Genomic DNA, 23,451 nt, shown 5'->3' with positions numbered 1-23,451 from the left:
ACCCCGCGCTGACATCTTCCACCCAACCCCAGCACACACACGCTCCAAACTCCCCTCGTGTCCTGTTTAACCCTACACTCTCTCTCACAAACATCCTCCAAACCCCACCTTTTGTTTTAACCCCTGTTTTTCTCTTTTTCAGACATGCCCTTTGCACCTATCCCACTGTCCTTTCACCTGCCTCTGTCAGCATAATCCTTTCTGTCCCTCGTTGGCCTTATCCAGTATTAGCCCACCCTCAAACCTCCACCTCCCATTAAAGACCAGATGTGGAGGTGCCGGTGTTGGATTGGAGTGGTCAAAGTTAAAAATAGCACAACACCAGGTTATTGTAGTTGATGAAGGAGCAATGCTCTGAAAGCAAGTATTTCCAAATAAACCTGTTGGATTATAACCTGGTGCTGTCCCATTAAGGAGACGTTGGTGCCTCGGCCAATCTAAAATTAGTGCTTGCATTGTATGAAGACAAAATACACAACTACCTTAATATACTGGCAAATTTGCTTATAATTGGCATGTGAATTTCAAATATGAGGAGTTACTCTTTGTGCAACCTTTTACATTTTCTTTCAATTCTAGAACAAAATATGCATGAAGGGAATCTCTGGGATCCATCATTATGAATAAAAGTGCACATTAATGAGACCATTTTAAAATTGTAAACTTTGCACTTTAATCAATTTCTTGATGGCTTACCTGACATTTCATACTGGCTGAGCATACATTTCTCCCCATCTCAAGACTTGAAAGACTGAAAGCAATGGTTTTTAGACCCCGTTATGAATTCTGTTCCCTAGCCACCTGATGCTTCCTTTTCATGATCGCTTACTGAGAGTAAACCAGAGGATTTACAACCTTTTGACCCTCTGTCTGCGCATTCATGCCATTACTAAAGTATTCCACTTCCATTTCAGTAGGATTGGCCATCTTTCACCCTGACTTGCTCATCTGTTGCTGAATCCTTCGTTGATGTTATAACTGTTCCAATGTTATGGGCACTGTCTCATTATCCAAACTTCATAAACTTGAGATTATTCAAAATTCTATCTGTATTGGCACCAATCTAGCTACCTGTCACTCTGTGTTTGCTGAACCCTAATCTAGCAACATGTCTATTTTAATATCTTCATCTTTGTTTATAAATCCATCATTAATTCACCAAATCCTTTGTAATTGCATGCAAACTTGCCAGGTCACTTTGCTCCTCCATTTCTGGCGTCTTGCACATTTCTCATTTTATTAATGCTGCCTAAACAGGAGCCTCTGAAATACTCTCCCTAAAAATTTTACACCCTTTAAACTCACCTGTAGATTGCATTGATCCTAATATTTCTATTTGTGGCTCATTGTCAGCATTATATGATAATGTTCCTGTGAAGTGCTTTGGATGTTTTATGTTATCATGATGTCTAAATACAAAATTGATGATTAATCTATCTCTCAATACACAATACAATTCTGGCCTCTGTCTTATGAAAAGCACTGTAGGCACTGGAAGTGATGATTTTAAAAAAACCCACAAGGATGATATCATGAGAGGCTGCTCTGTATGAGGAGATGGCTGGAGCTATTTAGTCTGAGGGGCTGATGCATGGCGTAACATGTATGCAGGCATGAGCCAGTTGTACTACATTTGTCATCTCTGCTTCCATGTATGACTTACATATGTAATTTTGGACCTACCTAGCTATAGCAGTTATCCAGAAAGATCAGTTGAGCCCTTATGAGTTGTTATTAATTTCCTACTTCACGTGAGCCATAACTTGGTATTCTTGGTTCTAAGTCAATTAGCACAGAGCATTGACAGCAGAAATCATCCCTAATATTGCATCGTCAAATTTGCTACCTTTCAAGCAAGATGGATAGGAAGGGTGTTATTTAACTGGAGAGGTTCAGAAAGGATGTTGCCAGGAATGGAGGGTTTGAGATTTAACAATAGGTTGGAACTTTTCCACTGAAGCATGAGGTTGAGGAGTGACTTGATTGAGGTTAATAAATCATGAGGGGTATGGATAAAGTAAATGACGAGGGTCTTTTCCCTAAGGTGGGGGAGTTCAAAACAAGGGGTGTGTTTTTAAGGTTTAAGATATAAAAAGCACATGAGGCAGTTTTTTTTTAACAGTGATTTGTGTGTGGAATGAACTGTCAGAGAAAGTGGTGGGTGCAAGTACAGTTACAACATTTAAAAGACAATTTGGAAAGTTCATGAACAAAAACGTTTGGAGAGATATGGGCCAAGTGCGGGCAGATGGGACCAGTTTAGTTTGGGAACATAGTCAGCATAGACTGGTTGGACAGAGGAGTCTGTTTCCATTCTGTATGATGCTGCCTCTGTGTTGACATTAGATGTTCCCAGCTAAGTATTTTGAAGAAGCACGGGTGTCATGGCCAATGTTTGCCACTCTATTAACACTTAAAATGGAGTCAATAATTGCTTTGCTGTTTATGCAAGAATTTATATGCACAAAATTTATGTGGGGCAGCACAGTGGCTCAGCGGTTAGCACTGCTGTCTCAGCACCAGGCACCAAGGTTCAATTTCAACCTTGGATGACTGTCTGTCTGTGTGGAGTTTGCACAATCTCCCTGTGTTTGTGTGGGTTTCATCCGGGTTCTCCAGTTTCCTCCCACAGTCCAAAGATGTGCAGGTCAGTTGAATTGGCCATTCTAAATTGCCTATAGTGTTAGGTGCATTAGTCAGAGGGAAATGGATCTGGGTGTGTTATTCTTCGGAGGGTCGGTGTGGACTTATTAGGGCTAAGGACCTGTTTCCACACTGTAGGGAATAGAATGTTTTTGGTTGTCATGTCATTTGTGACAACCTGTGATTATGAAATGAACTATGCTTGTGAAAGTTGTTGCTTTTTTTCCTTTAACTCAAAAACGTGGCATCAAGAATTTGGCAAGGTAGAATATTGAGTTATCAATGGCAAAGCACTGCTTTATCTTGACATTTATTTTCAAACCTGTCAGCTACGTTATCAATTTTAAAATGTATGTATGCTCCCAAATTACTTTAGAAATGTTTCTAAAATGTTTAATACAATTCTGCTTCCACATCTGCTTTGGTGGTGCCTTTTGTTTTACTTATTATTATTCCTAAAATATCATGAGGGTTGACGTTCAGAATGTAGTGTTTAGGTTGAATAATTCTGTGTGTTTCAAGTTTCATTTTCTTTCAAATCTTTTTATCTTTTTGTTTTTCCTGCTACTAGATGGATAGTGGTGATGCAGCATTTATATTCAAAATGCCTAAACCTGAAGTTAAAGAGGAGGATCCTGCCTATGAAGAGAAAATGGTAAATACAATAAAGGAAATATTTTTTAATTACTTTTATTTGTCCACATTAATTGCAGCACCGTCACACATGGAAAGACACCTTGATTAACTTGTGTAGATGATGGTTACAATTGACCAGAAACTTAATTGGATATATAATTACTATAATGGTTACAGCAGGTCAGAGATCGGGGATCCTGCAGTGAGTAACTTGCCTCCAAACTCCCCAAAGCCTTTCCTATCATTTGCAAGACACAAATCAGGAGTGATGATAGAATGCTTACACTTGCCAGAATGAGCACAGCTCCAACAACACTCAAGGAGCTCAACATGACCAAGTGCAATGCTGCCCGCTTGATTATTGCTTCAATCACCACCAGTGCACAAATGCTACAATGTGAAGCATTTTCATGATGTACTGCAGTAAGTTGCTAAACATCCTTTAATAGCACTGACCTGAAATATCTGAAAAAATATGGGCAGTAGATGTATGTAAACACCACCATCATCCAATGAACAGAACAAAACTGATCCTTATTTTTGTGAGGTAAGCGGAGTTTCTGCCTGTTCGAACCAGTGATCATCTTTTAATGTTGTTCAACTGTATACATATTCCCTAGGGCTTTGTGGTTCATGGAAGAAGCAATCCACTCTTTTTTTTCAGTTCCACAAAGTTGCATTTGATTTTGTCTTTGAAGCCACCATAATCTTCAACACACTCTTGGTTTTGTATTACTGTATCCTCTGGGCAAATAGTGGGCAAGTTTAGGAGAATGGTAATGTCAGCAAGCCTTTGGAAATGATGTTGAATAGAATTTATTAATGATTAAGCAACTATTTTTGGGACAGTAGAGGTTAAATGATTACTATTCGCTATCAGACATTAACCGCCGAGCTCTTTATTTTTCTCTAGTAGCTTCTAGTTTCACTTTGCAAAACATTGCACTAACCTGTACTTTCCACCGTTCCATAGTGAGAAACCTGCTAAATTCAAGGCTGACCTATTTAAAGTTGCTGTGTGTATTGAGCTTGTCGGTAATCCTGTTGTGGTTCAAAAGAAACATATATGTTAGGCATATGTTGTGTTCAGTGAAGAGCAATGGCCATAATACAGATTTAACATATGATTCGATGCAGCTTTTTTAAGTAAAGACAAACTAAATATATTTTATACAGACTTTTTTGGCTTTTCGGAACATAGATCATGTTTGAAGAGAACATTGTTGAATTTAATATCACAATGCAAACTTGATGATTATGATCTGAATTATTAAATAACTCAAATGTTATATGATGGTCCAGTTTGCAAAAACAAACCTAGGAGAATGTAAATCATTTTGCTAAAGAAAAGCTGAACTTTCCAAAAACATTTATTAGCTTTTACTAATACTAACTCTGCACCTCCCTTTTAAGGAAAACTTTCTATTCACTGTAAATAAATTGAAAAATGCTTGTTCACAGTGATGTTACTTTTCACTATTCCTCACTTGACCATTTTTTTGCTTTACAGAAAGCAGATAGGGCAAATAGATTCGACTATCTGCTACAACAGACTGAGCTTTTTGCCCACTTTATCCAACCTGCTGCACAGAAGACTCCAACCTCACCTTTAAAGATGAAACCTGGGCGTCCTCGAATAAAGAAAGATGAGAAACAGACACTTCTGTCGGTTGGAGAGTAAGATATATTACAGGCAATGTGCTTTTGAATTCTTGATGTGTGATTTCGCATTCCTCGTGTTACAAAGACAAAGGAGTGTTAATAGTTCATGAAAGTTTTTTATATCTTCCTGAGAATTTGGGGCCTTTCAGCACCTTGGATGCAACTCTATTTCTTGGCCCACGTTTTCATGTGAGACAAATTTAGGAGCTACGGTAAATTATGAAAATTGTATACTGAAGTTATAAAGTGACATAGACAATTTGGGAAACTGAGAGACTTTGGCTCTGAACAGGACAAGTTTGAGCTCCTGATTTTTTTTTTGTTCCCTTGTTAGATGCACAGAAGTGGGGGAAGTTCAGCTCTGTGAACCTGACCTTTTAAAAATGGTCACTGACCTTCAACTTTAGTTGTGATTGTGGATCTGGTGTTACATCCTAAGATGCTGCCAGTTTCTCAGATGAGCTCAGTGGAAAACCTGCCTCAAAGCTCTTGCACTGATGAAAGTTCAAGAAACAAATAAAACATTCTTTCTACTCACTTCCCTTCACTCCTGCACACTCCATATGCTATCGATAGCACCTTATGACATTACCCATTCTTACGGCTTGTCATAGAGATGTATAGCACAGAAATAGACCCTTCAGTCCAATTCATCCATGCCAACCAGATATTCCAACCCAGCCTTGTCCTACCTGCCAGCATCCGGACCATTTCCCTCCAAACAGTTCCTATTCATATACCCATCCAGATGTGCTTTAACTGTTGCAATTGTACTCGCCTCCATGAAGTCCTTTGGCAACACATTCCATACACGTACTGCCCTCTGCGTGAAAAAGTTGCCCCTTAGGTCTGTTTTATATCTTTTCTCTCTCACCCTAAACCTATGCTCTCGAATTCTGAACCCCCCCCCCCCCCAACCTCATCAATCCTTGTAGCAATCCACTGGTCACAGGCCTCTATTCTGAAAAACAACCCGCCACCACCACCCTCTGACTTCTACTTTCAATCCAGTTCTGTATCCAAATGGCTAGTCCTCTCTGTTTTCCATGAGATCTAATCTTGCTAACCAGTCTCTCATGGGGAACTTTGTCGAACGTCTTGCTGAGGTCCACAAAGATTACGTCTACTGCTCTGCCCTCATCAATCCTCTGTTATTTTTCCAAAAAACTCAATCAAGTTTATGAGACATGATTTCCTATGCACAAAGCCATGTTGACTATCCCTAATCAGTCCTTTCCAAATATATGTACATCCTGTCCCTCAGGATTCCCTCCAACAACTTGCCCACTGCTGATGGCAGGCTCGCTCGTCTATAGTTCCCAGACTTGTCCTTACCACATTTATTAAATAGTGGCACCACTTTAGCCAACCTCCAGTCTTCCGGCACCTCACCTGTGAGTATGGATGATACAAATATCTTAGCAAGTAGCCCTGTGCAGGCCTCTGCCCATATCCTGTAGCCCCTCATTTATTGTTACCTCGTGCCACAAATCATTCCCATGGCCCTTTACTACTTCTGTGCCAATTGGTAACCATGTAAACTATGCCAACCCCACCCACCATCCCTGTCCATGCCAATTCACTTGGCATCCACCATGGCCAAATCTTAGGAAAAATCCCTGACCCTCACCACTGTAGGAACCATATCCAAAGGGCACATCAGCTCTGAAATGCACTTATGATAGATCTGCTTTTGCTTGGTCTAACCTAAACACTCTAGGTTCCCGACACCAGAGATTCCAGAATCCCATTTTGATGGAGGTGGCTGATCATTTAAAAGTCCATCATCCTCATGGTAAATGTGTGCAAGTTTTTTTTTAGATTAGATTCCCTACAGTGTGCAAACAGGCCCACCAGTCAACACCGACCCTCTGAAGAGTAACCCACCCAGCCCCATTACCCTCTGACTAGTGCACCTTTTGGACTATGGGAGGAAACCCACGCAGACAATGTGCAAACTCCATACAGACAGTCGACGATGCTGGAATCAATCCTGGGACCCTGTGAGGCAGCAGTGCTAACCACTGAGCCACCTTGCCCCCTTTATGGCCTTCCACCAATTCTATTTGATAAAAATGAGAAATGCTGGGACAAGTTTGGCTTTGTCAACATCTTCCAACATTTCACCTCTCAAGTGATACTCTGGCTGCATGGAGAGCATTTTCTGCAAGAGCAAATAGAATTTGGGTCTGTGTGTGTACAAATTGTGGCCTAAAAGAAAGCTGAACTTACCTCAAATGGTTTGAAATTGAAAAGAGTTTTCGTCAAGCCCCTATAGAATGCTGTCTTTATTTCTGTGCACCAGACTCAAAAAAAAAGTTATATTGGCCTTGTGAGGGGTTACTGTACAGATGCATTATGATTTTACCTGGGCTTCATGTTAAGCTATAGAAACAGGTTCCATAGATTATTTTACATCCCTTTGCATTTAACGGGTTGCAGGGTGACCTATTTGAGGCATTTAATATGTCTGGGGAATTTAGTATGTTCAGTGTGGAGAGCAATTTCTTCTGGGTGAATTCAGACCGAGGGGTTTCATCTTATGGATGGGATTATGGCATTCCACCATAGCCCTTCAATTTTCTGAACTGAGATCAATAGTTATATTTGGCTATGGTATCAAGTGATGCGAAGCAATAGCAAATAAATAGAGTTGTGGTCTAGATTAAGTATGATCTAACTGAATCTCTGAATAGGTACCAGAGACTCTGTGAGATTGAAATAGTATCATTGTCACTAATGTTAAACATCATGCATTGATTGAGTTTCTGTTAACTTTGCGTTGAAAACCGAGGGTTCTTAAATTTTTCAAGATTAGAGTGGTGCTGGAAAGGCACAACAGGTCAGGCAGCATCAGAAGAGCAGGAAAATTGATGTTTTGGCCAGGTGCCCTCCTGATGAAGGGCTCCTGCCCGAAACGTCAAATTTCCTGCCCTCCTAATGCTTCCTGACCTGCTGTGTTTTTCTAGCACCACTCTGATCTTGACTCTGATCTCCAGCATCTGCAGTCCTCACTTTCGCTTTCTTAAATTTGTCACAAGTGCAAGTTGAATGATCCACTGCATTTAACATTTTAAAAATAGAAGTGCTAATATACCCTGTACACAATGGCCTTGGAAGGATACAAGTATTTGAATAATAGATTTCAGAACGGGGATTTGCGGTTGGTTTTAAATTAAAATTGGCCACCTGCAATTGCAGGTTTTGAGTTTTAGTTCTGTAACACATCACATGTGATAAACCTAATTACAGAGTTAATGCACAACTCTGTTGTTTATTCTGACTGGTTTTGAAATTAGCTACAGTAATACTTAAATCATGTTGGCAAATAATAGTAGCTCATTGCATAAAACAATTCACTTTTAATCCTTAGCTATCGGCATCGCCGTACAGAACAGGAAGAGGATGAAGAATTACTGTCAGAAAACAGCAAGACAACCAATGTCTGCACAAGGTTTGAAGAATCCCCATCATGTATGTAAAGCCATTTTAATCATTATTTCATACATGAGTTAATGTAGTTCAGACTTTTCACAACGTTTTTCCAATTGCTTTCATACTTTTAGTCACCATTCATTGATTTACAATATTCAATTTATTAAAATAATCAAATCTATGCTTGTGGGTCATTTGGGGCTGCTGTAATTTAGGTTTTATAAACAGCTTCTCTTGTTCTCCCAACTTAATTTGCTGTACTTAATAGCTTAAAATAGAACAGTGTGAATGACAACAGGTATGCTGGCTCAGTTTAGCCCAACTAATGTTTTAATGTCTTCTAAATCTTCAACTGGATGTTGTCAGTTTTGTGCATTTTGGTGTCAAGTTCAGCACAGTTGAAATGCTGGAAAGGCTGTCTTGATGCAGGTATAAAATAGCTGCATCGTTACATTGTCCTTTGACATGTTGTATAGCTCTGTGCTCTAAACCAGTGCTCACAGGGAGCCAAGTTGAAACGGCTTCCATTTATTTTTCATGGGACCTAACAGCCAATAAAAGGATGAAGTCTTTATCTAAGTCCAGGCCACATTGAAATGAACTATTGTGTTCATGAAGAAAATCAAATAATTATACTGATTGCAGGCATTTTAACTTGCACTGCTTTCTGTGAGCATCAGATATGATCACTTCCTTTATCCTATGAAATGGCGAGCATAATTATTAAAGAAAATCCCTGCAGTAACAACACATAATTGTTTACTATTACCCATAGTTCAGTAAACAGATTTTCCTTAATATCATCTCCTCCCTGGCCACCGTTATTAATGCCCAATCCTAAATTTGCCTACTTAAATGAAGTTTTGTACTTTTTTTGACTGTCTCTATATTATTTGGCCTTGTTTAATTAACTGCTGTAGAGCACTTGTAGTCTATGAAATATGCCATCTTTGATTTGGAGTCTGTGTCTGAATGCAAACGTTGAGACCCTGTAACCAGTTTGATTGAGCTGCTTGTTTTTTGTTGTCTCAAACTGTCACGGTGCTTTCAGTTAAATGGTTCCAGATACAAAGTACTTTTTTTTTTGGTCATGCAATGGCTTCATATTCACTTAAGATGTGTTCTCTACAAACCTTTACATTAGTTTCAGGCTCAAAATGTTTGGGATCTCTTCCACAGATATTAAAGGAGGAAAGCTCAGAGACTACCAGATACGTGGCCTGAATTGGTTGATTTCTCTATATGAGAATGGCATCAATGGAATCTTGGCAGATGAGATGGTATGTATATATTGGATTGTAGGAAAATAAGTTGGTCATTTTAGGTGTTTGAGATTAAGGGGGACATCCGATTGCTAAGAGATGTAAAGCCAAGGCCAGGGAAAGAAGTTAAGATTAATCAGGATCTTATAAAAGGCAGAATATGCTTGATGGGCCGAATGCTTAATTTCAGTATGATGTTCAGAAACACTTCAGAGCAACTCTGATTGAAAAGCACTGATGGCGTACAACAGGCTTAATTCTGTACTTCATTCAACAGGGTCTTGGGAAGACTTTGCAAACTATTGCTCTTCTTGGGTACATGAAACATTACAGAAACATTCCTGGACCTCACATGGTTCTAGTCCCTAAATCTACACTGCACAACTGGATGCTTGAATTCAAGAGGTGGATACCGACTCTTCGTGCCATTTGTCTAATAGGCGACAAAGATCAAAGGGTAAGAAATGAGATTTACATTCTGGAAAACACAACTAATGCCTGGAGTTTAATGGTTGAGTGCATTGCCCATTGTGGAAGTATGTTGTGCATTGGCAAATGGATCAGCTGGTGTGTTTTTGAAGACCTCAATGTGCAAATACCTTGGTGCCCCGCATTTGAAAAAAATAGGAGAAAGTGAGGACTGCAGATGCTGGAGTACCAGAGTTGAAAAATGTGGTGCTGGAAAAACACAGCAGGCCAGGCAGCATCCGAGGAGCAGGAGAATCCTGACCTTTCGGGCATAAGCCCTTCTTCAGATTCCTGAAGAAGGGCTTATGCCCAAAAGGTCGGGATTCTCCTGCTCCTCGGATGCTGCCTGGTCTGCTATGTATTTCCAGCACCACATTAGAAAAAAATACCCAGGATTCATAGAGCTGGTTACTATCCTCCTATCCTGTTACATTTGCTGAATGTAAATTAGATGGCCTGCTAGAACCTTTGAAGACCAGAAAAGGATAACTGCTTGGGCAAGGAATTGAAAGTTTTGAAGTATCTGTCAGACAATAGCAAGAAAGTCAGTACATTTGAGCGGGGAAAAGATTTTTCCAGTCTTTTTTTCTTAAAATTCAATACAGACTTTTTAGCATATTTTACATTTTGTCTTGAATCCCAAATAAGTAGCTAAACACTTTGTGTAATAAAACTTCAAGAACTGAAGGACATTTAAGATCTGGATCATACTTTTAATACAAAATTTGAAACTTCCATTGAAATCTTCCTTAGGGATATTATTCTTCAACATTGATCATATCTTTTGCTTTCTTGATACTGTATTGCATTTACTTGTGTCTGCATCCCTCAAAATGTGTTTGCCCAACAAAAGTTAATCTGTTGCCATTGTTAGTTCTGTTAGCTCGCAGTTCTGACTAGCTACGGTAATCTGCGTTTTTGCATATATAAAATCATAAATTCACCTCAATCTTGAGAGAAAATATGCCCAAATACATCGTAGTTTATTCTCACTGTCACATTAAGGGACTATAATACTATTTTTTAATAACGTGATATTTTGTTACCATTAAATTTAGCTAATTAATTTTCACGAGTGGTTTTCACTGTATTTGTTTTGCTAAAAAAATAACTACCTGGTGTTCAGGCAGTTGAACCATGACTCACTTTTACATTATCAGGCTGCCTTCATCAGAGATGTCCTCCTTCCTGGAGAGTGGGATGTTTGTGTGACATCATATGAAATGCTGATCCGGGAGAAATCTGTTTTCAAAAAGTTTAATTGGAGGTATTTGGTTATAGATGAAGCCCATAGGATCAAAAATGAAAAGTCTAAGGTAAGTTTGTCTTTCCTCCATCAATGTTGCTTTTTTGCGCTCATGTGCTTGCTCACTTTTTTTCTTTCGTCCCTCCTCCTGGGTTTCAGGGAACAATATCGCTCAATAATTATTGTTGGACTCTGAAATTTTCTGGGTGTTCCCTGAGCTTTGAAACGAGTAAAGGGAGGAGTGGCAAACTTTGAATTTCAAATCAAAGATTAGTCCTGCTTTTTCATACTTTAATTTTTCTTGATTCTTTCATGGTAAGATTTTTGCAACATTCATTGATAGTTTCTTGTCACTATTACTGTGACTGGCTTTCTTTGTTTCTAGATCTATTGATTATATTTCAGTTGCATCATTTTCCAGCCTGAGGTTTGAACCCTTGACCCCATATCATTAACCTGGGCCTCTGGTTTAGTTGTTATGTGAAGTACCACTGCACCATCATTCTTGTGTTCATGGGGTTTTTTTTGTAGATGTTTTAACCACCTTTTATTTCCGTGCTCATTGTTACTGTGATTTGAAGTAGATCCTCCACTGATTTTTTTTTCTTAAGAAATGCTCATACTGTGCTTTCTGTTTTCAACTTATAGATGACCATTTGCAATATTGCTGTAGTATCACTGGATTTATTTTTATTTCTCTTTTCTATTTCAATTTCTAACTAAAGAAATTGTATCTAGGTACCTTTTGTACTAAGATGACACATTAAGTAGCGGCATATAAACTTTTCACTGTACTCATTTGAGTACATGTGACAATAAAGCTAATTCTAATTTGTTTCAGCTTCCAAAGGCATGGCATTTGACTTTCGGTATGTTAGTTCATGAACTCCTCCAAATAGTTCAATGGTATTTTGAACTCATTTTGAATCAGCATGATTTAAATTTGTAGTTAGCTTTTACAGTAATGTTTTTAATATGCTAAATTTGCAGCTGTCTGAGATAGTGAGAGAATTCAAAACAACAAATAGACTGTTACTCACGGGTACACCACTTCAGAATAATCTACATGAACTTTGGGCTCTACTTAACTTCCTTCTCCCAGATGTCTTCAATTCATCTGCTGTAAGTACAAGAAAAGTAAATTAAGTGACTACTATATTAATTTAAGGGTCAGAACTCTAACTGAAACGATTTTGTACAAGGAATTCTGCAGTTTTTTTCCCCCTTTTAATGTAAGGTTAAACTCTCTGTCTCAATTGCGAGGTTTCGTGAGATGGGATTCCTTGCATTGCACAAAGCTAGATAACCAGTTCCAAATTCCCAGAGAATCATATTCACCACTACAGAAAAAAATAGGTATAAAGTCAAACTGGTAGTATCTGGTCCTCACCCGACTCTGCTGTTATATTTTTTAACAGTCCGTATTTCACCAGCATCGAAACATGTTGAATCTGTTTTATGTTTCCTCAGTTGACCACTTGAACTACTCTGCCATCTTGTGTCATGAATAAAAATTACATTAAGTGCAAGTTGGTTAAATAAAACCAGGTTTAATTAACCTTTCAACAGCTGCCTGTCTTAAATAATTAGCCTTATTGTAAAATTGGTATTATAATAAAGTTACATTTGAACCTCAGTCCATGCCTAAGTGACCATTTTACTTGTTTGAATCTTACTGTGGCTGTTCAGAGTATTTCATCTACCTTGATCTTTTCTTCTTGCAGCTCTGCAAGGACCTGAGGAATAAGCAGTATTAGGAAAATGCCCTCTTTACTTCCTTTCCTTCTCTCCATGTCTCCATTATTCACTGGAAAGTCACATTGTCACAGGAGCACAGTGTTGCCATTCACTCTTACGTTTTGCAAGAATATATAGCATCGTTATTCTACTAAAATGTCCCAAACCATTTTACTGTTGTTATCGTGCAAAATTTTGATTCTGAATTATGTAGAACTGTTGAAATCCTTTAGTAAAGGCTCAGTCAGTGATAAATATTTGAGGAGGGAGCAGTTTAGGAAGGGATTTCCGAGTTTGGAGGTGCACTATTAATAATGGAGCAACTAAAATCAGTTCAAGAGATCAAAAGTGGAGTAGCACAGGTCTTGGCAAATGGAGGTAGTGCTGTAGGGATTGAGGAGGCTTGCCATGAGGAGAGTCTCTAAGAGACTGTGAAAGTTTTAGAAAAACAAGTTGGGAATTTTGAACCTGGGGTGTTGCCAGATGGGTGCCAATTTAGATCAGTGCTCATAGGAGTGGTTGGTAGACCAGTCTTGGTGCAAGTTAGGATACAAGTATCAGAGTTTTGAATTAGTTTGTTTATGGAACTTGGGAGAGAGACACTGAGAGCATCAGAATTGTCACATGCAGAGATAACAGACAACCTAAGGAATAAAGTTTGAATGCTTTCCTTGTCAGAACACTTGCCTGCCAACCAGAACTAAGTGAACTGTAGTTGAACAACCTAATTTGGATGCTACTATTTGTTGCTATTCTCGTGTTAATAATAACCAATTTTATGTTTGAGATTACTGCATTTTGAGATTAATTAAATCAACAAGCATAATAAAGTTTAACAGATTAGAAGCACCAAAGCTTGCTCTTTGTTTTTTGCAGGACTTTGATTCTTGGTTTGACACAAATAATTGTTTTGGAGATCAAAAGCTCGTTGAAAGGTTGCATATGGTAAGTCTATTCCTTCAGTTTGTTGCTGGTGAATATTAAAGCGTGAGTATTATTTAAGCCCCATTGTCATTATTTTCAGAGTAATTATTCTAATGGGCATCAGAGGCTGACAGGTGACCTTATAGAGATTTATAAAATCCATCAGGAGCATGGATAGGGTAAATAGACAAGGTATTTTCCCTGGGGGAGTCCAAAATTAGAGGGCATAGGTTTAATGTGAGGGGGAAAAATTTAAAAGGGACTTAAGGGGCAACTTATTCACGCAGAGGGTTTTGCATTCATGAAATGAGCTGCCGGAAGAAGTGGTGGAGGCTGGTACAATTGCAACATATAAAAGGCATCTGGATGGGTATATGAATATGAAGGGTTTGGAGTGATATGGGCCAAGTGCTGCAAATGGGACTAGATGAGGGCGGCACGGTGGCACAGTGGTTAGCACTGCTGCCTCACAGCGCCAGGGACCTGGGTTCAATTCCTGCCTCAGGCGACTGACTGTGTGGAGTTTGCACGTTCTCCCCGTGTCTGCATGGGTTTCCTCCGGGTGCTCCGGTTTCCTCCCACAGTCACAAAGATGTGTGGGTCAGGTGAATTGGCCATGCTAAATTGCCCGTAGTGTTAGGTAAGGGGTATATGTAGGGGTATGGGTGGGTTGCGCTTCGGCGGGTCGGTGTGGACTTGTTGGGCTGAAGGGCCTGTTTCCACACTGTAAGTAATCTAATCTAATTAATTTAGGAAATCTGGTCAGCTTGGACGGGTTGGACCAGAGGGTCTGTTTCCGTGCTGTACGTCTCTGACTCTATAATTTATGTAGTGTACTATGAATGGGAATAAGGCTATTTTTAAGTAACAGTAAGATTTTAGAATTAATTTATTCAACAAAATGTGATACTTGATCCTTGCATTGTTAAATGGAATTATTGTACAGAATGCAAATTAATTTGCCTAATGAATTTAATAGAAGAATAAAATTAATACAGTTGTCGCAACTTGCTAGCACAATCATGCAAATGTAATTTACCCACAATCTGTAATTGTTGCAATGAATTGGCTTTATTAAAAAGCAGCAAGAATGGGTTTTGAGTCTTGGATCATCTTCCTGATGCTTTCCCATTTCAGCCCAACTACTTGGAGGGGATAAGAAGTGTTTAAGGCATGGTTCGATTGAAGGGTCTATTTCTATTCTATATGATTCTGATTTGAAGCTCACTAACATTAGCAATTGTTACGTACACGTTAACCAGTGCCTGAAATAAGAATGGCATTTAAAGTGTCATAATAGGCAGTTTCAAAATTGGTGTAAATGCAAATAGATAATTACTTTGTGGCTGATATATGCTGTTGTTATGGGTGTTAAGGGTGGAGTAGACATTATGCCCAGATCTGAATCACTTCAGGATTAAATGTGGTCAAGGAAATTTTTTTTTATTTCATCTACTGATCAATCTATTTTGTTCAGTCTCCATCTATTGAACCCCTCAACCAAACTTCATAACGAGACCCATTAACATCTCCATGGCCTAGTTTGATTTCTGATCTTGACGGAATTACCCAAATAAGTGCATTTTAATTGTTAGATTTCCAGAATTCATTACTAATCAGGAAGGATACAGGTAGTTCTATCACACAATGGTTGCATTCTTGTGCAACCCCACATTGTAGAAAAATCAAACTTTAGAAGCAGCACTTAGTGTTGGCAATGTAATCATGATACAGTCAACACAAGTTTTAATAGTTTGCATTTTAGTAAGTGTCCCAATTCATCAATCATGTTACACCAAAATTAATGTTTAACAAAATGTGCATTATAGCGGAATGACCTGTACTTAGTTTCAAATGTCAGTGATAGTGTCCTTAACTCCTGAGACAGAGGGCCAACTTCAAGACTCACCTGCTCCAAAGGTGTGTAACAACATCTCTGAATAGGTTGATTTGAAAATATCTAGTTTCAGATGTCAGGATTTATTTTCTCTTCTGTGGAAATACAAGGAAAATAAAATAAAATAACTTGATTGGTAACTATTGTGAATGCTACTCTGCATGCTGTATTTACCCTTTCAGTAGCCAAAATGTGGGATTTGGGAAAGGGGTCCAAAGTTGCTTACATTTGCCTTGTCTTCTGTTGACACTGCAAATGTTATTCTCTAACCATTCAGTTGCTCCCTCTCTGGTCACTTTGAGGCTTAACCAGACCGACTGGAACCATCACATCCTAATTGATTGTGAGCGGAATTACAAAATCATATTCTCTTGTCTACCAAAGCCACTACTTTCTTTTCACCTGTTACTGTTTGATGTCTTTGTTATCACAAAACTCTACTTCCATTTTGCACCAGATAAGCTTGATCTCATTGAAAACTGTTAGTGTGCATCAAGCTCCGCCTGGCCCATGCTCACTGACCTCCTTTTTGCCTGGTAATATCTTAATTAATATTCTCATTTTTCAAATCCTTCAGTAACCTTAACCCTCCCTATCCCTAAGTCCTTATAACTCTCCAATCTCTGTACCCTTGAAAGGGGTTCTCTCTTCAATCACTTTACCTCTGCCCTCTTTTAAGACACCTGCATAAAAAACTCCTTTTGATCAAGATGTTGATCAACTGTCTCTTGGGGTATTTGGCACCAGATCTGATAGCTCCTGTGTTGAAACTGTAGACATTTTGCTGCTTTTAAAAGATGCAAGTTGTTAAGAATGAAGAATATCTATTTGAGTTTACTTAATTCTTTTGATGTGGGATTTGAGGTCAATTTTGCAACAAAATAAAGCTGTTAACAATCTGATTTTGTGACTTAACAATTTAAGGTTGATTTAATTCCAACTGTTATTGACATCAAGTCTGCGCATCAGAGAATATGGATTTGCTCTGCTTCAGATCCTGTGATCTAACCTGTCTATTAGTATGTTTAATATGAATTTCGCTGTGTCTCTGTAGATGTTCAGTACTTGGATTTTTTAACTTCTGCTTCAGTCCACAAAATATATCTTTTGATGGCTGCATTCTTTTGCTTAACTTCCATGAGCACCACCACTGTGTAAGCAGCGTGTATTCTAACCTGATTTAGGTATTGCGGCCTTTCCTTCTCCGGCGTATTAAAGCTGAGGTAGAGAAGAGCCTACCACCAAAAAAGGAGGTCAAAATGTACGTAGGCCTTAGCAAAATGCAGCGGGAGTGGTGAGTATACCATATGTGAATATTAGTATGTCACATTGTTTAGTGAGGTGTAATCTTGCAATAGTTTAATGAACTTGGACTGCACTCTTAACATCAGTTAGAGCATTTGAAGAATTTTAAAAAAACATTGATTTACCCAAGGCACTATGCTTTCAAATGTTGACTTGCTGCCACGAATGCTTGCTTCCTTCTGATCTGTATGGCTTTGTGCTTATCAATCTAATATGTCTCAGTCGCTTGAATGCATATTGATATAATTCAAAGAAAATTAGATTTTCACCAGATCTCTACTGGACTGTTGCTGTGCATGTGTGACTATTGCAGTGCTTTAAAACTTTGTTAGTCTCATTAGGTTTTTTCCCGTCTTTTATTTTGTACCTAAGTTTTTAAATTTCTAAGCTGAAAATGTGTTGCTGGTTAAAGCGCAGCAGGTCAGGCAGCATCCAAGGAACAGGAAATTCAACGTTTCGGGCATAAGCCCTCCTCCCTACCTTTTATCTTAGCCTGCTGGACAAACCTTCCTCATTCCTGACTTGACCTCCTTCCACCTATCACATCTCAATCGCCCCTCCTCCCTACCTTTTACCTTAGCCTGCTGGACACACTTTCCTCATTCCTGACACATTTAAATTCCTTTTAAATTTCTAAGAAAGGATATCCTCTTGGCTGAGTACAAATCTGTTGAAATCTAATGAAATACCACTGGGGTATTTGCTCAAAATTCATATTAACAATATCTGTCTCATAGATCAAGAAGTCAGTAATGCTGTTTAAAAATAGACGGTTTACATGGCTCACTAGAGAGCTGCCAAAAAAAACTAATAGAAATTTAGCAAAATCTTCAAAAAGTGGGAGAGTGATTTGTATATTGCAGGGAGCAGTTGAGTTGGATAGTATGGATGCATTTTAGAGAAGGTCATTAAAACACCAGGGAGAGGAATAAAAGGATATGTTAATTTGGGTTAGGTAAAGGTGGGGGGATGATTGTGTGTCATACCCAGGCATTGATTTATTAATCCAGAGGGCTTGTTTCTATGCTACTTTGTGTCCAGGTACTTCACACTGGCTTTTTTGCTGTATCTATCTCTTAACTGGTGGGTGGCACGGTGGTTAACATTGCTGCCTCACAGTGCCAGTGACCCGGGTTCAATTCCCGCCTCTGGCGACTGACTGTGTGGAGTTTGCAAATTCTCCCCGTGTCTGCGTGGGTTTCCTCCGGGTACTCCGGTTTCCTCCCACAGTCCAAAAACATGCAGGTTAGATGAATTGGCCATGCTAAATTGCCCGAAGTGTTAGGTAAAGGGGTAAAATGTTGGGGAATGGGTCTGGGTGGGTTGCGCTTCGGCGGGTCAGTGTGGACTTGTTGGGCTGAAGGGCCTGTTTCCACACTGTAAGAATCTTAAAAAAAAAATCTAAAACATGCTCCTATCCTGGCATGTAAAGAGAGATTTTCTTACTCATGTAAGACCCTGGCCATCAGATTCCTCTATCACCAATGGTTAATGGATCGTACTTCCTGTCAAAGAGCAAAGACCTTTTGGATTGAATGGGTATTAATCGCTGGATATGGATTTACTTGTGAGTCTAGATGGGGCAACCTCTTTAAATGTGCCAGTGAGGTGATGTTTCCAGGCTTTTTTTCTTTAGAATAATGCAATAGTGTTTGATTATAATCACGGTTTCTGCTCAGTTACACACAAAGTAGTTTATCTCCAAGTATGTCTAACAAGTTTTAATTCTGGCTTGCTCACAGGTACACCAGGATATTAATGAAGGATATTGACATCCTGAATTCCTCAGGGAAGATGGACAAGATGCGTTTATTGAATATACTGATGCAACTACGCAAGTGCTGCAACCACCCCTATCTGTTTGATGGAGCTGAGCCTGGCCCACCTTACACTACCGACACTCACTTAGTAGTTAACAGTGGGAAAATGGTGGTATTGGACAAACTGCTGCCAAAAGTGAAGGAACAAGGTCAGCTGCAGCCCTGTTCAAGGCTTCTGTTTCCCTTTGTATTTCCATCTTTCTGCAGTGGTAAAAACTGTCTGGCAAAGAGCCATTCAGGCTAAGGTACTATAAAGTTTTGGGACTGGAGGTGACAAATGCGGTTCCACTATGCCAGAGGCATAAAACACAAATTTACAATTGACAAAGCATTATGGAACAGAAATTAACTGAAAAGGATTACAAATTAATTACCAATGCAGGTATTTATTGAAGATGATTTTAGACACAATAGCACCTGAAAAGAAGGTTGCTTGAGTTGGGTAAACTAAAATGCAAGGATACCTCAGTAGCTGTTAATTGCATTTTGAAAATATATTCAATAAAATTCATGTTAATGTAATAATAAAGATATGGAGTGTGAATCTGAATGATTTGAGAATTGGATTGGCATTAAAGGTGACAATTTTGCCAGGCTTTGTGATTGGATTCAAGTTTAATTGATAACTCAAAGTGCATGTGGATCACCCAGACTTGAATGAAAGACCAAAATAATTTAGGCTCTTGAGGTCAGGAGAAAAAAGTAGCTTCATTTATCAAGACACCCAGTGTAGTGTAAACTACTTGGGATCGCCCGTCTGCCCTGGTCATCTTGTGTATTCCAAATTATATGCCAACATTTTTGTCAGGCTTCGGAACACCAGTGATGCAGACTGAGAGTTCAAAAATGAACCGTTCTGGGATGAATTGCAAGAAATGAAAAGGGGCCTATTGTTGTTAGTCTGAGAGGATAAAAGCACGCAATGACTGCAAAGCATTTGTGAACGATTACTGTGGTGGCAAATTGCACACTGATTTTTTTGGATTAAAAATCATCACAGATTGTACTGAAGTGAAAATAGGGCTGGAAATAATCTGTTGTTGGTCTTGCAATATTTGTAGAAGAGAGAAACAGGATTATGCATACAGGTAGTTCTTCTATAACGCAATGTTGCATTCTTGTGCAGTGCCTCATTTTAGAAATATAATGCTTTAGAAACAGTGCTTAAACTGTTTGAGATGTAATAGCATTACAGCCAACAGACATTTTAAAGGTTTGCGCTTGAGAAACAGTGTCCCCAACTCATCAGCCATGTTACAGCGAATGCATGTTAACAAAACGCTGCTATATTAGAAAGACCTGTATGACTTTAAACCTCTCTCCACATTGCTAGATTTGCTGAGTATTTGCAGAATTCATTTCTATTTCAGATTTCCAGCATCCACAGTGTGTGTTTGTACAGGTTTAAAAACTTTGTGAATTGCATCCAGTTTTAGTAACTTTTTTTTTCGCAACAAATTTAAATGCATTGAAAATAGTTTAAAAGAAACTGTTCAAAAAGGTTTGAGTAGCTGCATGGTTTTATTTGCTGGAGGAACCGAGGTTTAAGAAGAAAACAGATTTAAAATGATGAAAAATGTAGGTGAGATTTAAGTAAGCAATCTGTTTAATTTAGAAGTAAACATTTAACCAGAGAATGAAATTAGGAAATTTTGTAAGTTTGGGGTGATTGTCCTGTTCTGAAAATGTGTTGCTGGTTAAAGCACAGCAGGTCAGGCAGCATCCAAGGAACAGGAAATTCGACGTTTCGGGCCAGAGCCCTTCATCAGGAATGTTTTGAATAGGTGATTGTCCTGTTGCACGTCATTGAGGCCTGGAGGGCTCCTAAAAAACTGACTGATCTAATGCCATTAAATATGGGGTTAACATATTGGTGAATAAAGTAATTATGTGTATTTCTTAAATTGGGCTTTGTATTTGATGCTCAAACTGCAGCATCTAAAATCCAGCTAGAATTTAAACCCCTTCTGATTTGAGGTCAAAGATCATGGGTAGTTCATGTTGCGTGAATTATAAACTGTTATCTGTGTTAATTTGATTCCTGTTTGTGACTGACTTACTAAATTACTATAACCTGTGCATTTTCTCACTGTTGAAGAGATTTGATTTTCATTTTGCACTTTAGAAAAAGTACAATTTTGAAGCGTTTCATATCTGCATTGATCAGTACATTACTCTGACATATGATCTTCAATTTCATAGGTTCTCGTGTATTGATTTTCAGCCAAATGACCAGGGTGCTGGATATCTTGGAAGATTATTGTATGTGGAGAAACTATGAGTATTGTAGACTAGATGGACAAACTCCACATGAGGAGAGACAAGTATGTTTCTTACCCTGTGCTTTTAAAACTGAATTAATTTTGATGTTCAGAAAGTTCCCACTTCTAAATTGGAGTGGCTGGGGATGGAGTCTGTTAATCAGAGTTGCATTGTCTAATGTAATTATTCCATGTTTGGATTTCAAAACTGACTAGCTTTTCAGACAAGGAGCATGAGTTTTCACTTTGAATCTAGCTTTTTTGAAAATGGAAATTTACAGCAGCTTGCAGAACGATTTGGTCTTGATTATTTGTACGTTTCTGCTTTAAATTTTGTCTTTATTTCCTTCAGGATTCTATTTCTGCTTTTAATACTCCTGGGAGCTCAAAGTTTATCTTCATGTTAAGTACACGTGCTGGTGGTCTTGGTATAAATCTAGCTACAGCAGATGTAGTAATTCTGTATGATTCTGACTGGAATCCTCAGGTTGACCTGCAAGCTATGGTAGGTTACTGAGCAAAATTTGTATACTGCAAGTCATGCTGTTGATCTGGATATCGCATGTAACTTACATGTTTCCATTTTACATCTGAGTATACGAATAAAGTAGCATTTTAGGTTATGGTACTGTTTTGATGTAATTGCAAGAATATGTGTTCTGTTTTCCATAGAACAAGTAATCTACAGATTTCATTTGAGTGCTTTGAGTTCTCCTTGTGTGGAAAAAGTCTGTTTGAGGCATTTCAGTCCCATTAAAATTATGAAGTTTAAATTAATTAAAACTTGGTGGCTGGCAGCAACAGTAAGGGGTCTTGGCTACCAGTTGTCCAAATGATTCACCAATGTCCTTTCACACTACACAAGCATAGTGGCTGACTCTTCTTACAGTCTGAAATGATCTGACAAACTGCTAAATGTTCCTTTTGGTTTGGGACCTATCTGTCAGATGTTTTAATAAGTGAAAATTTTGACCTGGCTTTCCTCTGCACATCAATTCCTAATGATAACTGGGTAAATGGAGAGAATTAAAAATTATAGGAAATGTACTTTTTTTACCGATCAAGGAATATTCTGGAAAATTGTTTTATCTGCTGCCCCTACTAAGAGAATTTGTTTATTCATATTGTTGGGTTTTGTTAATTTCTATAATAATAAGAGGCTGTTTGCCATAAAGTACATTGATGTTATTTTTACAACTGTATACATAGAAATAAAAGTTATTGAATGGTTCTGTGGCTCTGCTAACGTGTAACCTCTCTTTATAAGGATCGAGCCCACAGAATTGGTCAAACAAAAGTAGTCAGAGTCTTCAGATTTATAACAGACAACACTGTAGAGGAAAGGATAGTAGAACGTGCTGAAATGAAACTTAGGCTGGACTCTATTGTAATTCAGCAAGGTGAGTATTTTGGGACGGAAATTGAATAGGGAAGGGTAGAATACTTGTCCAGTTATATTATTCAATGCTTGGAGATACTGCATTTAGATGAAATGCAACTCAACCATGGTTTGCTCTCTGCAACTTCATCTCGCACTCTGATTCTCAGAGGTATAGCACTGATAGAAAGTTTGTGATTGGCTATTAATGACAGACCTACCTACCACCCAAAGGAAACTGAAGTAGCCATCTGGCACAAGTTTCTACTTTTTTGTGAAATAGTCTTAATTCAATTTCACAATCTCCTAAACAAAAATATGCATGAAACTTCTTTACTATGCAATAGAGTATGAATGGTCAATTCATATATATCCCACAGCTGAATTCAATAGTTTCTGCTTTATTTTTATAGCCTTGTATCAGTTTTAATTGTGGAACTGAATTCTTTTAGGAAGGTTGGTCGATCAGAATCTCAACAAACTGGGGAAAGATGAAATGCTGCAGATGATTCGTCACGGTGCTACCCATGTGTTTGCTTCTAAAGAGAGCGACATTACAGATGAAGATATTGATGCTATATTAGAAAGGGGAGAAAGAAAGGTAAAAATAACAATGCCAGAACGGACAAAACTCCTTGTTTAGCTCATTCAGTGTTGCTATTTCCTGGTGACTTGTTCACTACTGCTGTTACAAAGCTGGTGGTATGAGTACAATAGGTATCCCTTAACCTGGAGCTTGATAAATTTCTTCAAACTTAGTATCAAAAGCTAATTATA

At 38.5% G+C, this 23,451-nt stretch overlaps 1 protein-coding gene across 1 annotated transcript in view; it reads left to right on the top strand.

Moving 5' to 3' along the window:
* Window positions 1-23,451, top strand: part of LOC132833227 (SWI/SNF-related matrix-associated actin-dependent regulator of chromatin subfamily A member 5) — a 32,775-nt gene that overhangs the window by 730 nt on the left and 8,594 nt on the right. The window contains exons 2-15 of the mRNA XM_060851326.1: window positions 3,215-3,298; window positions 4,790-4,956; window positions 8,315-8,415; window positions 9,556-9,656; window positions 9,916-10,095; window positions 11,267-11,422; window positions 12,343-12,474; window positions 13,966-14,034; window positions 17,095-17,204; window positions 18,958-19,184; window positions 21,238-21,359; window positions 21,649-21,801; window positions 22,564-22,696; window positions 23,127-23,275. Of these exons, the coding sequence (XP_060707309.1) occupies window positions 3,215-3,298; window positions 4,790-4,956; window positions 8,315-8,415; window positions 9,556-9,656; window positions 9,916-10,095; window positions 11,267-11,422; window positions 12,343-12,474; window positions 13,966-14,034; window positions 17,095-17,204; window positions 18,958-19,184; window positions 21,238-21,359; window positions 21,649-21,801; window positions 22,564-22,696; window positions 23,127-23,275 (1,884 nt within the window). The remainder of the gene's footprint in view (window positions 1-3,214; window positions 3,299-4,789; window positions 4,957-8,314; window positions 8,416-9,555; window positions 9,657-9,915; window positions 10,096-11,266; window positions 11,423-12,342; window positions 12,475-13,965; window positions 14,035-17,094; window positions 17,205-18,957; window positions 19,185-21,237; window positions 21,360-21,648; window positions 21,802-22,563; window positions 22,697-23,126; window positions 23,276-23,451) is intronic.

The sequence above is a fragment of the Hemiscyllium ocellatum genome, chromosome 36, assembly GCF_020745735.1.
Source record: "Hemiscyllium ocellatum isolate sHemOce1 chromosome 36, sHemOce1.pat.X.cur, whole genome shotgun sequence".
Classification (NCBI taxonomy): Eukaryota; Metazoa; Chordata; class Chondrichthyes; order Orectolobiformes; family Hemiscylliidae; genus Hemiscyllium; species Hemiscyllium ocellatum.
This window is presented reverse-complemented; position numbering and strand designations above follow the sequence as displayed.